Source organism: Dryas octopetala, chromosome 9 (assembly GCF_963921425.1).
Source record: "Dryas octopetala chromosome 9, drDryOcto1.1, whole genome shotgun sequence".
Classification (NCBI taxonomy): domain Eukaryota; kingdom Viridiplantae; phylum Streptophyta; class Magnoliopsida; order Rosales; family Rosaceae; genus Dryas; species Dryas octopetala.
Window position 1 is genome coordinate 15111011 of NC_141374.1, and position 15826 is coordinate 15126836.

The window sequence follows — 15826 nt, forward strand, 5'->3', positions numbered from 1 at the left end:
ATATAGTCATTAGATGGAGATTGGAGGTGTTTTAAAATTTATAAGAAAATTATTTTAATTTATAATAAAGTCATTTAATTTATAAGAAATTTTTTTTAATTCATAATAAAGTCATTTTAATTCATAATAAAGTTCTCCGCCCAAAATGGAGATTAGGCTTTGTAGAGACTACATGTTAGGTTTTAAATCCGCCCAAAATTCTGAAGTTAAAACCTAACATAAAGTCGTCAAAAAGAAAATAAAAGGATTTAATTAAAAATCTTAAATCACTATCGGTTTTAGTCAAAAAAGACTCATAAAATAGACTGAACTTTAAATCTTCTTTAAAAGAGTTGTACTACTATACCTAATTATTAAGGTGACGGTCGGAAATATAAAGTCTTCCCTTTTGATTTTTTTAATAATTAGATTTTCTAAGACGGCTGAGAATAATGGGTCATTGTAATTCATCCAACTTGGTGCGAATCTGTACGGTTAGTACCGGTGAGCGATGTACGTTTCTGATTTATACGTAGCTACATGCAATTACAACAGATTACAACAAGAAAGAGAACAACAAACATTAACAAATAACAACAATAGGGCTCCGCTCCTCATTTTTTTTCTCCTACATTGCCTAACAAATCGCTCCTTCTTTCTCTCTCTGCACAAATCCCTTTATATTTCCTGTCTGGTAGCCTTTACTCTCTCCTCCAAACCCTCCCCAGCCGGCAGCTCCTCCTGCCACCCTCCATTCATGGCTTCGGTAACATTCTCTTTCATGTCTAATAAATTCATTCATTTTTCTTTTTTGTTTCCCTCATTTTGTTTATATATGTATATGCAATATGCATTCCTGTTGTTAATTAATTCCATCATGTGATTACATGACAAACAATCATAAGAACTTTCATTTTTCATTTTTAATTTTTAATTTGTTTTTGGTTATGAAGGAGATATAATTCCCATTTCTTGTTTGTTTTGCTTCTTGTTTTGTATCTTTGACAATTTCTTAGGCCATAAAGGTGGAATAGGAAAGAGTTTTAGGTAATGTTGGAGGGCTCAAACTTAGATTTGAAGCAATCAAGGTTTTTTGTTTTCCTAAAGGCAGTTTCTTTCTAACATTCTTAGGATGACATGTATATGTATAAATGTAATGTGTCAAACCTATTCTCTTTCTGATGAAAAATTATTACCCTAATTGATCTAATTGATACCAATGTTACATGTGAAATTCCAGCAGATCAAAGTAGATTGGGTTAGAATAGGAGATATTCATGTTCCTTTCAAGTTTCCATTACAATTGTATGAGTTGAGTACAGTCAAAATTCTTTTCTTCAGTTCAATAAATTACTAAAGCAGCAAAAATAGATTCATTATTAAGTAGAAACTTAAATGGGAATGATGTCCAAGATGTATTTATTTAATCACATGCATGTATGCCATTATGTATGAAGCAGAGGATTACTGTGAAGGAAAGGTGAAGGTTTAGAGAAAATGAAGAGGTGAAGAATGGAGGCAGATTTGTGGAGAGAATGGGTTTGAGATATGTATTATCAGAACAATGCACGTATGTTGTCAAATCTTTTAGGTGGAAGTCTTTATAGATTGAGTAGTATCTACAGGAAAATATCATCTGCCGGACATTATGTTGCTAATTAGATGAATGACTCTTATTTGAACGTGTGGTGCTAGATTCACAGTCTAACAACATAACATGTTTGACTGTCTGATAATAGAACATTTACTGTATAGATAATGGACAATCAAACCAACATGAAGATGAGACTGATCACCGTAGCCCAAAAACAAAAGATGGAGACTGATCACCAAGGCTTAGCTTAGATACTAATGTAATGGGTGTTGTTTGGATATTTCAGCAGGATAAAGGTCGGCCATTGCCCAAATTTGGGGAGTGGGATGTGAACAACCCAGCATCAGCAGAAGGATTTACTGTGATATTCAACAAGGCCAGAGACGAGAAGAAGACCAGTGCGGCTCAAGTGAAGATAATCACCCCACGAAAAAATGACGGCAGCATGCGAAGAAATGCTCCTAAATACAGCAATGATCATTATCCTTCATATCCTCCCCCAAAGGTATACACACACAGACTCATTAGTCATGAATTAGGAGATATGTATGAGAGCTTTTTTTTTATTTTCCTAATTGAATATTGATATTGCAGAAGAAATGGTTTTGCTGTGGTTGAACCCACACTGCTTTGGGGCCTGGTGATAATGCTATTGTATTAGGTGGGACTGTGGGAGGAGCAGCTACAAAGACACTTTCTGGTGCCTGCCAAACATGTGGATTGTGGAACAGCAAATCTAATATATAAGTTTTCTTTTTTCCTTTTTTTTTCCTTCCACTTCTGCTTGATTTTGGCTTCTTTTGCCTTCTATATATGTATTGAAAGCTTTTGCTTATATTTATAATGTAGAATGTAAAAGAGGAATGGTAAACATAACAAATTTGTGATATAGAAATTTGTTGTTCTCGGTTCTATGATTGGACACAAGAATGTCACTATTTTAAATAAGAGTAAATTATATTACTATCTTACCTGGACTGGACTTCACTGCTTATAGCTTCTATAATTTTGTTGTGGAATTGCACTGAAAAATACGCTTGCAGCAGTTGCTTTTTGCAGGACCTTGCACACATTAATATTGTGACTCCAAAGTTATCAATAACAGAAGCGGCCAACAGAACTATGTCTGTTGGAGTCTGTTGGGTGAGATTATCACCCAAAACAATTAAAGATACTCAACCACGAAATTCAAAGGATATTCCCAATTAAACTTGTATATGTTGGTAAAATGATATAAATAAGAAATAATTACACGTCCTGTTTCCCTTGAGTACCCACATCTGAAAAGATTGTGGCAGCTGGGTGAAAAAGTTCGATAGGTATCCAAGATTAAAAAGAGAACAAGAAAAATTACATGTCCTTGGTGATGCAAATCCTAAGCTCTACCAGGCATTTCATGCAAAACTTATTACACAGGTTGTGGCTGAATTGTTGTATCAGTTCCACTTCTGCTCCCAGCTGTTCCTGCCCCATTAGCAGTCGCCAAGTCACTGAAAGGAAGTTGATGATCAAGACCAGATGTAGTTGAAGTTATATGTAACGGATGGTCAAATTTACAAGCTGGCCCAAATTTGCAAATGCCATAGCGACTGTAATGTGTGCAAATGTTCTGATCCTGGATTTTGAAACAAATTTAGGATCAAACTTTGTGTGACTCAGGAAAAAATTTACTTTCAGTAGGGTATTTCAATTTGTTTTTGATCCAAGTATCACAAAGTCAAAAACATTTCCAAGATCATATTCCAAAATTGTGAATTAATTGTAAAAACCACGGTCCAAAGAAAGTGAACTCACTGGTCTCAAAGGGAGGCCCTTGTCACTGAGAGCGCATGAGGGGGACACTGCAGCCTGATTTTTTGGATGGTGATACTTGCAATTAGATTTAAACTTACAATCCCCCCTTCTTAAGAAGTAACTGCAAACAGGTTGGCCAGGTCGTTCTGGGAATTCTTCAATTTGATTTGGCTGTGGATATTGTTTATAGATGTTGGTTTCAGTCACTGAGTTGTTCATAACATATGGTAGAGGTGGAGGTGGAGGTGCAGGCATGCTTCTTTCTGGTAGATATACTGAAGCCTAAACATGCCACAAGAGAACAGCAATAATTCTATATATTCCAGAGAGCCATGGATTAAAAAAATTGTTCGGTGCATATTGAACAACATTGTAGTTACTAAGTAGCAAAGTTCAAGATCCTATTATTAGTTTTAAGAGCCAAAACTGAACAAAAAAAAGGGTTGACATACAAAAAGATCTTATGTGCTCTCTTATTCCTTAAGAAATTGATTGGTATATCAAAGTGATGACATTTATTCAAACCCAGACTACAACATGGGAGTGACAGATAAAAGTACCTGATAACCATTCCATTCTGTATTCTGGGAAGGGACCCCTTGAGATGGTGGAATCATCATTGGCACATAGAGTGGAGTCTCATTCAATGATCTTGGTGCAGACCATGATGCTACTGGTGATTGTGGTGCACCTTGTAAAGATGCAGGTCCACCAGTACCATATCCGGATGGAGGTTCAGATCCTCCTGCAGCTGTAGGGTCAGGGTGATTAAACCTGCAGTTTGATCCATACTTGCAGGAACCATTTCTCATATAGTAGGGACACTCTCTCTCCCCCTGTAATAAGTTAAAAAATTATATATATATATTCGAATAACTGATTGAAAGATGACAATAACTCCAAGCAGAGATAAAATCTCAAATCTTAAACATCATGAACAGATATTCATTCCTCAAAACTTTGTACATAGAATTTATACCGGTCGGATTGGGAGGCCCAGAAAGTTATGTTCTAGAATTGGAGCTACTGAAGGTTTCCCTCTGCCGTGGTTGTATCTACAAGTTTTTCCATACTTACATCCCCCTGCCCTCAAGTAATACTGCAACAAGCTCAAGTGTTATAATATCATGAAACTGTCAGTAGTCCACCATGCACATTGCAGAGATTTGAATATAAGGTGCAAAGGGAAAGAAATGTCATTGGCTCTGAAAGCATAATTTTAATTACTGTATAAAATGAAATAATTGATTGTCATGAAAACACATTCAATAATTAACAAACTATTTATTATAAGTCGACCAAAACAGATGAGTCACTTTCCCATACACTATGGACATATAAATTCAAGACATCGTGATTCTATATTTAGTTACAAGATAAAAGATTTCAGCAATATTATTCAGTTATGCACACTAACCTACTAACTTTCAGATAACCAGACCCTGAAACCCCATCATCAAAACATGGAAAACTGAGATACTAGACACTGAATACATGAACTAAAACAAAATCTAATGATTTGAGACATGATGATCAAACAATTGCAGTAAAAATCGTAACTTCAAATAGAAAATTTCTGAGAATCATGACAATAATAACCTTGCATTCTGTCTGGCCAGGATTCTCTGGCAACTCTTGCCTTTCCTTTGGTTTGTCCTTAAACACCTTCAATACGATAGAAGTCAAAACACCAACATACAGAAACAAATCAGAAATTTTTCAAATCATACAAGGCCAGAAACATTAATGTCTCAACACTATAACACCCAAAGTCGCCATTTTTTTACGCAATAATTTCACCAAAAGCAAATACATGTAAAAGAAAAGGCCAGTTTCAGCTAAAACCAAAGCAATAAGCAATAAGCATTAAAATGAAAATTAATCATTTAATTAACGCAAAAATCTCCTCTATGGCAATATCATCTTCAAATACGAAAGTGGCTTTCATTTTGAGTCAATTCCACTGAAAAACCCCATCATCACAGCATAATATACCAACCCCTACTTTCTTCACAATGTAACACATGCACACATACATAAACACAGACATGATGAGGGCAACATAAAAGCCCCAATCTTTAACTATGACATACATACGCATATGCATTTACATTAACATAAACGTGCACATATCACATATCACATATACGTGTGTGTATAGGCGTGTATAGATGGATGTAAATGCGAAAGAAGAGAGGTATACGGTATACCTGGTTGTTTTTCTTTTTAACAGGGTGATTAAACTTGCAATGGGATCCAAACTTGCAAGTACCAGTCTTCAGGTAATACGAGCAATCTTCAGCCTCGGGCCTCACTGGGTACTGATACCTTCTGCTACCTTCCTCAACCTTCTTCTCCTCCACGCCACCACCATTCTCACTCTTATTTTCTCCTCCTCCTCCATCGCTCTCTTCGCTCTGCCTCTCACTCCCATTTTCCTTTTCAGTTTCTCTCCCATTAGAGCTCTTCTCAGCCTCTTCCTCTTCCACTCCCTCTCCCTCTCCCTCTCCCTCTCCCTCTCCCTCTACCTCTACCTCTACCTCTCCCTCTCCCTCTCCCTCGTTTTCTTTCGAACCCAGTTCCCGAATCTCATCACGAGCCGAAAGCTCGTCGCTTTCTTTCAAATCCAGCTTCTGAATCTCATCATAGAGCTCGTTGTCGAGATCAGACGGTTCAGGATCGGTGGCATAGGCATCATTGGGATCGAGAAGAGGAGTGAGTAATCCTATTTCAAATTGATCGTGGTTTTGGTGATCGATGTTGTTGTTGCCGTTGCCGTTGTCGTCGTCGAAATGTTGGGGAAGGGAAATGGGTTTAGGGACTTCCATTCTCCCTCCACATTTCAAAACCCTAATTCACAAAACAAAGGCTGACAGAGAAAGAAAGGGTTGGTGTGTTAAAAACCGCTTTGAGCTTGTGTGAAACGAAAGGCACGTTTTAATGTAGTGTACTGGACTCCACTGGAGTGAAGCATAATACAGTCATTAAATACGTACTTTGCTCTAATTTGAAGTTTTCATTTCCCGATAAAACGACGTGTCGTTTAATTAGGTTCTGAGCTCAACATCATATGATTCATATCACATGTTACATGACATGATTCTTTTACTAGTGCATATGGTATATTTCTCACACATTTGATTGCACGCAATCAAAAAGAATTATAAATTCATCACTCTTTCAGTCGCACACATTTTCTCAAACACATAAAGAGTTGGTACAAATAGAACAATCCTATAAATCATACGTTCAAATAACAATTTACAAGATGAATGATTCTGAATAAGCTTAGTAGTGGAATGAAAAATGCGAGGTAAGCGTTCGTTGCACTGTGAGCATTGACTCACTCACATAATGTCACATTCCACATTAAAGAAGGCTTCCTTAACAACATAATATGATAAATTATTTGGTTGGTTCAAAAACATTTTCGCATATAGAGCCACCACCTGCATCATCATTTGAGTGCTCCAGATTGGAATCATCTCATTTAACAGTTGAAGTGATAGTACATATGACTAATTGACCATCAAGGTCCGGCATCTCCTGCTCCAGAAATATTACATTTTTTGAACCTGGGCTTTGTAAACAGAGGCTTTAAATCAATATTCTAAATCCACATGCTAAACATGTTCATATGCACTACTTGCAAAGAGACGGTCTAAGCAGAGCTACGTCTTTGGCATTCAGCTAAAACAGGATTAGCAATTGACCCTTGAGAAAAATGTTCTTAAGATCCAAGCAATTGCTCTTGTTGCAGTAAATGAATGGCCAAATAAAGGCCCACGGAAAATCAGAATCAATAGTTACTCGGAATAGCAATTACAGGGGAAATCCTAGTCCTATCCTTCACCTAGCACTAATTGTCAATCGAACAACAGATTCATTAGTCATGTTACAGGATAACATCTGCCTTCTATCATCAAGTTATCCCCTACCTTTCTTTGTTGAGTGGCCAGTCTTCCGCTTATGACGGCTGAAATCTGACACAAACCGGAAGGTCTGCCCACACCCTGGCTCAGCGCATACATAGGGACGAGCACCCGTGTGAACCCTAATGTGTTCAGTCCGAGCCCACGCCCACTTGAATGTCATCTTGCATCCCTTCCAAGGGCACCGAAGGGGGCGGTCATCCATGTGAACTCGACGATGTTGCACCAGATACTTGTGCGAGAAGAATTTCTTTCCACACCCCTTGACTGGACATACGTTTCTTTTATGGAGGGCAAGCTCTTGCTTCAACCCAAAACTCATGGTGCACCCCTCAATATCACACAAGAATTCTGCTTCCTCTTCCCTCAATTTTGCATCATTTTGGCCAGCCCGAGCCTTCACAGCTGAAGCATTCTTTGCCTTCTTCCTACCAGTTTGCTGCTGCTCTTTTGGTTTGGTTGCAGGCACTTTTAAGGGCTTAGGAGCTCTTTTTCTAAGGCGTGTGCTAGGCCCACCTTCTGGCTCCTCCTCGGCATATACATCAAAGTTGTTCTTCGCAGATTGATTATTCCGGAGCCTAGGAGTCTGTTGCTTCACTTGCCGAGGAGTTTCTTGTTTTGTTAAATGTCGGGTGCCTTGTTTCACAGGATGAGCAGTCCCTTGTTTCATCCGGTGAGGGGTTTCTTGTTTCTTTTTCCGCACGGTCTCTGGTTTTGTTTGCTTGCTTCTGAGAATCCTCTTATTCTGCTGAAGAGAACCATCATCAGGTGTTTCGTCCAGAGCAGCATCTTCTCGCTCAATGATTTTGGCCTGCTTGCTTTTAGAAACCCTCCTTCCCTCCTGATGAGAACTAACCCCATGAAGATCTGCTGAAATCAAATTTTCTCTCCCAATGCATTTAGCTTTCCTACTTCTAAGGATCCTCTGATGCAGCTGATGAGAATTATCCTCAAGGGAATCATCTGAAACCACATCTCTCCCAATATGTTTGGCTTGCTTACTTTTAGCAACCCTCCTATGCTGCTGATGAGAATCAACTCCAAATGAATCATCTGAAACAACATCATCTCTTTCGATATACTTGGCTTGTTTGCTCCAATGAATTCTCCCATTTTGCTGATGAGAATCATCTTCCATTGAATCATCTGAAACTGCATCTTCTGGCTCAATACACTTGGCTTTCTTGGTTGGACCACTTTCAATATATTTGGCTTGCTTGCTCTTTAGAAACTTCCTCTGCTGCAGATGAGAGTTATCATCAACTGAATAATCTGAAACTGCATCTTCTTTCTCAAAACATTTGGCTTTCTTGGTTATCCCACTCTCTACAGTCATTTTCCTCTTCCTAGCATACTTTTTAGTCACCATGGGGTTCTCAGTTTTGTGTGTGCTTTCAGATTTTGCCTCAAGCTTGTCACCTGGCCTTGCGGCCCTTGGCCAAGTAGGGAAGCTCCTCTCTTGTTTTTCTTCTTCTTCTACTTCTTCTTTTTCCTCTTCTTCAGGATCCCTTTTTGCTAGAAAGGGATGAACTTGATTCGACATCCAGACTTTACCGCACCATTTCCCTGCCACTACCTTTTTCTGCTTGCCGTGTCTCCTCCCATAGACATCAGGTCTTGCAGGCGAGATAGCTGGAGAACTACGGCCAAATGCATTGTATATAACAGAATTGTACGGCATCTGCTTACTATAAAGATGAGAGCGGCTAAGGCTGGCACTATAGAAGAGATTCATCCCCAGCTTTACAGCCCAGTCCCCATTCCCAGCAATGGCTTCCTCACTATCCAGAGCTGACTGAATCCTCTCCTCATCCTCCCTGGTGGAATCCCTGAATGTCATATCATTCCACAGGTAACTTATTCCCAGCTCTTCTGCCATTAGTTTTGCTTCATCCTCTATCCTCGGGTAGTCTGCAAACGTTTTTATAGATAATCATAGGAATAATTAGATGATGAATGATTGACCATAGCCATAGCCACAAATGATATTGGCTTCTTAAAAATTTGAGAGATGCAAGTATATAAAATAAACCAGCTTAAGAACTTCTTGGTGTAAACACCATGAACCATAAGTTTCCCCTTTCACAAGACTAATTCCACCAAGCAAAAGAAATATTATGGACACATAGTGGCTGACATATGAAGCTTGTATCCTACTACATTAGTGATACACTACCTAGAAAAACTTTTTCATCCATTGTGTACTGCAGCATGGAACCAAATCCCACCTAAGTTATGGTGCCTCCACGATTCATCTTTAAAATTCAGAGCACACAAATTTGGCACCTAAGGAACTAAATCCAAACATAAGCAGCACAAGGTTTTCATACTCATGCTACTCAACAACATCACACGCTACAAAAAAAAAAAAAAAAAACCATGAATATCCCCCTTGGACAAACTGATTAGAGTGTAAACTGAAAATACAACATAACTCCACCCATATTTCTATAGCTGTTTCTTGCTATTTCCTATATTTATACTCAATGATTTTCACCACACAATGCGCTTTCAAAAAAGTCAAGAACTTAGTTAAAAAGAGAATGAACAAAATAAGCAAAGAAAGTGTATACTTCTTTTATGAACTTCTAGGGCAGCAACAAACCTGGATGACAAAGGAGTGATATATGTACACCTCCAATTGAACGAAGCTGCTGCTCAACCTCTATGGCATGCTCAAGGCAGAAGACATGCATTCTAGAAGAGTCCTCGTCACATCCTGGAGCAAATGATGTGTTTGAGTTTTCCAAAGTGGCTTTACCAAATCCCGTTGTTTGAGCCTCATGGGCATCTGGGGAGCAAGAATGTGAAACCTTCATTGGATCCATAGATGTACCCACCAAACCATTTGTTTTTGTGGAAGCAAAATTTTTAGTTTCAAAATCAACGGAGCAGTCAAAATTTTGATGACTGCTATCCTTGAAATTATCTTTTTTAAGCCCATTTTCCACATAGCAATCAACAGTTGGGAGAGGAAGACCACTCCGACAATCAAATCCTGGTGGCGCGGGACAGTGAACTCTGCTTGTGCCATCATAATGGTCTCTCAAAGGACGACTAGCACTCTCATACTGATATCTACTTCCCAAAGAACAATTTGTCTCATCACCACACACAGGAACATCTGGTTCAACTTGATCTTCCTCTGAGTCAGATGAATTTCCATAGTTCAAAGCTAATAGCCCAAGAGCTGAAGTACCTCTCTGCATTTCAGTATTTGAAACCACTTCATTACTTTGATCTGCCACCTGAATTTGATAATCAGCAGATTGAACAGGCACATCATATAAACCAGCAGGGGCAGTCTTTTCCATCAATCCTGTTTTCAGAGCCATAAACATATAAACGTTCAGAAACTGGGATTCCCAATTAGGAAAACTAGAACCATTTTATAGAGAAAGGTTTGCCAAATAAGTGAAATAATGAGATGCAGGTCAAACGTATTTAAAACTCAAACAACATTCTTCATCTTTAGTTTGCATACAAAATAACAACTCTAGGGCTTCCGTGCATTTAAAAAAAAAAACAGTTCATGAGGAAAGCATAAACCAAAGGAATGCCAGGATTACTCATATAATAATACATGCAAGTTGGGGATTTCATCCCTGAGATAGCATAAACTAAGGGAAAAGCCAGGATTACTCTTAACGAAACCTAATTTTGAAAAAACAGAAATGTACAGCAAAGTGCAATTAACAGCTGAGTTGGCTGTAGTTCACAAGGTGCATTTATCAAGGATTCGGTGGAACAGTAGTTACAGTAATAATGATTCCTTTTTAAAGTCTTTGCGCACAAAGAAAATCTCAAATGGACCACAATGTCAGATCATATAATATGGCTGACCAACAACAGAAGAATAATTTCCAGATGAAACCAACCTGTACAGGGATGATTCTTTGAAGTAATTGGATCTGCATTTGCAACCTGGAACGCCTCACTAGCTAATCCAGAACCAACAACCCAATCATTGAAAAAGCTACAATCTGCTGACATGAGATATCTGGCGGCTGGTTCTCTTGGTTGAATTATAGCAACACAAGCAAAGCTCAAAATTCCACATGTAACACAAGAAAACAGTCTCTGATCTGACAACCCCTCACCTACAACATTACTTTCTCTTTCAATGTTCATGTTCAACATCTTAGAATTCCGATCGCGTACATTGTTATTTCCACTTAATGAGGGAAGCTGGTTACTTTCACATAAAGATGCAAGTTTTCCTTTCACTGAATAGAAACCTTTAACCTGCTTGATTGCCTGCTTCCTGTCTATCATGAGATCATCAGAAACAGAACTTGATGATTTCATTTCTTCCCTGAGATTGCATAAACCAAGGGGAAAGCCAGGGTTTACTCTTAACTGTGACCCAACACGTAATTTTGAACAAACAGAAATGTCTGAAGAACTCTGCGGTAGAAGTACAATTGACGACCCTTTTCCAAGAAGATGAAGCAGGTCATTGTTCTGAATGACATTCTGCACAAATAGCTCTTTAACAACTGTTTCTCCTTCACCCTTTTTCTTATTTTTTAGTCGAGAACTCCGTGGTTCAGCACTAATGTGCGCAGGCATTCTGCAGGGAGAGCATAAGGTAATTCAGGGTATCTCATTTAACTACTCTAGAATTCACGGAACAGATTTTGTGGACTTTCTGCCACGTTAGCAGTAGAAATTTCTATCCTTAAACATTTTGGAGAAAAATAAAATTCTCTGATGAAACCAAACGGGTAAAAAGAAAAAAGACAAATTCATAATACTAATAAAGAACTTTGCATATATTTAGAATTAGCAATTGATGCTTTTTCCTGAAATTTTCCAATCAGTGTCTTCAAACTCGATAAATAGTCAACCATAATACGCGTGTTAATTGTATAGTTAAGTGATTAGGCAGAAGGGAAGTTACATAAGGTCGTGAACAAACCTTGAACATAATGCTAGAGCAAGATCGTAAAGTAATTGAAAATGAGACACCATAGGAGGATAATTGATTGAAGCTCGCCGAATAGCAGCATCTTTAGCAACCCTCAACCACTCAGGAGTTGCAATGTTAGCTGCCTCCCCACAATTAAACCCTACATTAAAAATTCAAATAAATGAAATAGTTATTTTCATTTTAGATAAAAACAAAGACAACAATGATGAAATCAAACATATAATAACTTCATCTCTCACCATGACTGAATCCAGTGTGATAGGCTCTTGGGAAAGTCACAACAAATTCTCCAGCATTTTGCACTAGCCTGGTTTAAAGCAATCAAGGGTGTAAGAAATACATGAATGCATTGACAACACAACTCAGGATATTCCAGAGAATGCTACAAGCAACTTCTAGGGGGCAAAAATTTCCTCAGAAAAGGTAATGTGATTTGTCATGGATCAAAAAGGTTGGTGTTGATTCTTCTTTTAAAAACTAGGTCAAAACTTAGCCAATAGCATCACTAATTCTGAAGGCAATCAAGCTGAGGAACTTAAATAGAAACAATAGGGCATTCAGAAGTAGACAAAACAGTGACCAAGGAATTACCTGCAGCATGGAATCCCTGAACTAATAAACACTTCAGGTGACATCACAGTGGTCTTCTCACCAAGAGTCGCAAAAGTAACTAATGAAGACAAATGCTAATGAAGGTTAGTTTTTCGGAAAGTACAGAGAAACAAAATTCAAGTATCAAGCCTTTAAACTCTACAATGACAAGTCACACCATCACATAGCAACTTTTACCATTATAAAGAAAAGGAACTAAAAACCAAATACCATAAATTAGTCCACTCACAACTTCAGGCCTCTGTAAACTTTCAGTTTTAGCATAAACCCTTTTATAAATGAAAAAGAAAGCAGAGAGTGGAACAACATTAACTCTCAAAATCATGCCTCCAAAACCTCAAATTAAATTCTGCAAATCCCTCTAAACTTTTTAACAATCCATAACTTAAGACTGGGGCTGAGCTTACAGTGCTAGTTGGCACATAAAAGTACCACCAAGAATCCACTCTCTGTCACCAAAATCTTAGGTGTTTCAATCATCCATCCTAACAAGTAGTTCTTCCCACTCTTACTTCCTAACACAAGACAACTCATTCAATAATGTCCAATAGAACTAAAATCTGGAATGGACAAAGTTTGTACACTGCACAGTACTTCACATAGATGAATAACATCACACAAACAGTGGAATGCACATTTCCAACAAAGTTCAAAAAAAGCAGAGTACAGAGTATGCACAAGGTTCAGTCCTATAAAATCAACATTGCTCCGAACTCACCAAGAGGATTGATCTCTCCTCCATAACCCTGAACCCTGACCACCTCCTCGAACGCAACCGCCGCTTCCCTCGGGACTCCATACCAAGTCTTCCCTGCCCCCATATGCAAATAATTCAAGCTATGCAAGTCATGGTCCTCCACATGCCAAGCAAACCAGCTGAACATCATAGCTACGTAAACCATCGGCGACGTAACCCCCGGAATCTCCTCCTTCATGAACCTCAACAAAGACCCTTTTGACCTCGACACCGCCCTCATATTCCACGCAGTCTCACCAAGGGTCACACCCTCCCCTGCCTCCCTACCACTACTACTAGACTTCTTGGCACTCACCGGCACGAAAGCCGAGCCGGGCATGTCGTTCGCGTACTCCACCGAAAAGGGTTTGTCCACAGTTGCTTTCCAATAAAGGGTTTCGATTTCCAGAGCCGAAAGCCCTCCTTTCTTAGTACATTTCCTCAAATAGCTCTTCTCGAAACTTTTCGCTTTGGCTTCGAATTGCTGGAAAGTGTAGTGCTCACCGCTCTGCCACACCGGTCGCTGCACGGGTCGGGGTTTCCGGGGGCAGAACCCGATCTGCTGCTGTCGGGTAGTGAATGTGGGCTGGGATTTCGCGCATGCCGACCCGGAAGGCCCGGCCCGAGCAGCCAGAGACCGGTTCAGGTTAGCAATTGCTGTCTTCTTCAAAGAAGGCGGCACCGGAGGCACGATTTTGCAGATTCCGTACTTGGAAGCCTCCTGCTCGATCTTGAAAATGTAAGCAATCGGATCTTGGAACTCGGCCCAAGTTGGGTGGTACTCTGGAGCTAAAGGTAGGGTTTTGAGCCATGGAGGGACCTCCTGGTTCGGCTCTGCGGCTAAACCTGAAGAAGCTGCCATATTAAGAACTGCAGAAAACAACAATTTGGGTATTTCTGAGATTTGGATTTTGAAGATTTCTCATTCAAAACCCATTTTGTGCACAAACAGAGAGAGAAGAAGAAGAAGCTCTTTAGATTCTTCTATGCTTCATTTTTCGTCTATGCACTTTTTTGGGGGTTTTTGATATTTCCTCTGTTTTCTTTAATATGCTACAGAGGAGAGAAAGAGGAGGAAAATAGTAAAAATTGGGGGCAGGGGAGGAAGGGGCAAGAGTGACTGAGTGAGTGACTGAGTGACTCAGAGCCTTGAGAGCTGAGGTAGACATGTGAGTGGGGTTTTATTCTGGGTTTGCGTCCGCTCTTTCAAATGCCATTGTTTTCTCAATTATATTACTGTTGTGCCATTTTCTTTTTCTTTTTGCCTCCCTATTTTTTGGATAATGTGAAATTGTGAATTTATTTCTTACCTTCTTAGGTAATTTAGAGAGGTTGAACATTTCATGGCCAAAAAATAAAAAAGAACATTTCATTGAACATTTATGCTCCAACTGCCTCTCTATCACGCCACCCATTTTGTAGAAGCAAACTTTGACTAGCCTAAAGAAGAGAGAGAATTGCTACATTTAAAAGGAAAAATACTAAAATATTAACTAAAATAAAGAGCATTATTAGGCTACCATTTTAAAAATGGCTAGCTAAAAATAACTTTTTAGTCATTTTACCTAAAATATAGCAAAACTTTTAAGGACATTAGCCATTTAAGTGGATTTTTGACTTGAGTCTTTGACTCTTGTTGAACGGGGTCGAAAGGGGGCCAACCAGGTGATGACACATCAATACATATATAGTTATTGAGGACCACGTGTCATGATATGATTGGTCCATGGTAGGGCACATAGCACCCTATCCGATACAGTATTTGCAAAACTGCAATCTGCATATCGTGTCAGCGAAAAAAAACAAAAAATGTCAGTTATGATTTAATGGCTGTGATCTGACAGAAAAATAAAAAAGAGTTTTAATGGTTATGATCTGACCAGCATCAAAAAATAACCATCACATTTTGACGTGGCTGAAAAACGCCGCCGTATTCCGGCACACATCTTTGCGTTGACCCTTAAAAACTATAAAAAAAAAGTCAAACTATTTGAGGCCATGATTTGTAAATTGTAACCATAGTCAATTGTGTTGATGTTTCTTCTGATTAAAGACTTTATAGGAATGATGGCCAAAAAAAAAAAAAACTTTATAGGAATGCAACTGGTGGGGTTAGGTCAGAGTTGTCATTTCCACCATTAATATCACTATTAATTTTAAGCTAGAATTATGTTTAGTGAAAATTCTATAATACAAATATATAATAACAATTATCTTATGCTATGAATAAGAATGAGATAATATTT

At 38.7% G+C, this 15826-nt stretch overlaps 3 protein-coding genes across 4 annotated transcripts; 1 reads left to right on the forward strand and 2 right to left on the reverse strand.

Annotated features, from left to right (window-relative positions):
- Window positions 1-588: 588 nt before the first annotated feature.
- On the forward strand, window positions 589-2648 carry LOC147274637 (protein NOI4-like). Its single transcript, XM_086255942.1, has 3 exons — window positions 589-745; window positions 1860-2078; window positions 2168-2648. Exons 1-3 carry the CDS (start codon window positions 737-739, stop codon window positions 2189-2191), a joined length of 252 nt encoding a protein of 83 aa, XP_086112068.1. The 5' UTR covers window positions 589-736; the 3' UTR covers window positions 2192-2648.
- A 109-nt stretch (window positions 2649-2757) lies between these two features.
- LOC147274638 (zinc finger CCCH domain-containing protein 67-like) lies at window positions 2758-6307 on the reverse strand. 2 transcript variants are annotated; one of them, XM_086255941.1, is made up of 6 exons: window positions 5578-6307; window positions 4967-5032; window positions 4347-4466; window positions 3928-4203; window positions 3368-3649; window positions 2758-3063 (listed from the first exon to the last, which is right to left on the reverse strand). In XM_086255941.1, the coding sequence occupies exons 1-6, from the start codon at window positions 6193-6195 to the stop codon at window positions 3061-3063; spliced, it is 1365 nt and encodes a 454-aa protein (XP_086112067.1). In that variant the 5' UTR covers window positions 6196-6307; the 3' UTR covers window positions 2758-3060. The 2 variants fall into 2 exon arrangements, with proteins under 2 accessions (XP_086112067.1, XP_086112066.1); XM_086255940.1 differs by having other exon boundaries at window positions 2758-3188.
- Window positions 6308-6732: 425 nt separating this feature from the next.
- Window positions 6733-14695, reverse strand: REF6 (relative of early flowering 6). Its single transcript, XM_086255939.1, has 7 exons — window positions 13563-14695; window positions 12824-12902; window positions 12472-12539; window positions 12221-12371; window positions 11178-11872; window positions 9905-10618; window positions 6733-9210 (listed from the first exon to the last, which is right to left on the reverse strand). The coding sequence occupies exons 1-7, from the start codon at window positions 14440-14442 to the stop codon at window positions 7295-7297; spliced, it is 4503 nt and encodes a 1500-aa protein (XP_086112065.1). The 5' UTR covers window positions 14443-14695; the 3' UTR covers window positions 6733-7294.
- Window positions 14696-15826: the final 1131 nt, after the last annotated feature.

Bases quoted from the DNA above. Each gene is read 5' to 3' on its own strand.
- LOC147274637 (XM_086255942.1), top strand. The intron at 2,079-2,167 runs GTATACACACAC...TTGATATTGCAG, and splicing joins CTTCATATCCTCCCCCAAAG to AAGAAATGGTTTTGCTGTGG.
- LOC147274638 (XM_086255940.1), bottom strand. From the start codon at position 6,195: ATGGAAGTCCCTAAACCCATTTCCCTTCCCCAACATTTCGACGACGAC. The intron at 4,204-4,346 runs GTATAAATTCTA...AACTTATTACAG, and splicing joins TGGGCCTCCCAATCCGACCG to GGGGAGAGAGAGTGTCCCTA. The intron at 3,650-3,927 runs GTACTTTTATCT...TGGCATGTTTAG, and splicing joins CAGAATGGAATGGTTATCAG to GCTTCAGTATATCTACCAGA.
- REF6 (XM_086255939.1), bottom strand. From the start codon at position 14,442: ATGGCAGCTTCTTCAGGTTTAGCCGCAGAGCCGAACCAGGAGGTCCCT. The intron at 10,619-11,177 runs GTTGGTTTCATC...CTCTGAAAACAG, and splicing joins AAAGAATCATCCCTGTACAG to GATTGATGGAAAAGACTGCC. The intron at 9,211-9,904 runs GTTTGTTGCTGC...AAACGTTTGCAG, and splicing joins ATCACTCCTTTGTCATCCAG to ACTACCCGAGGATAGAGGAT.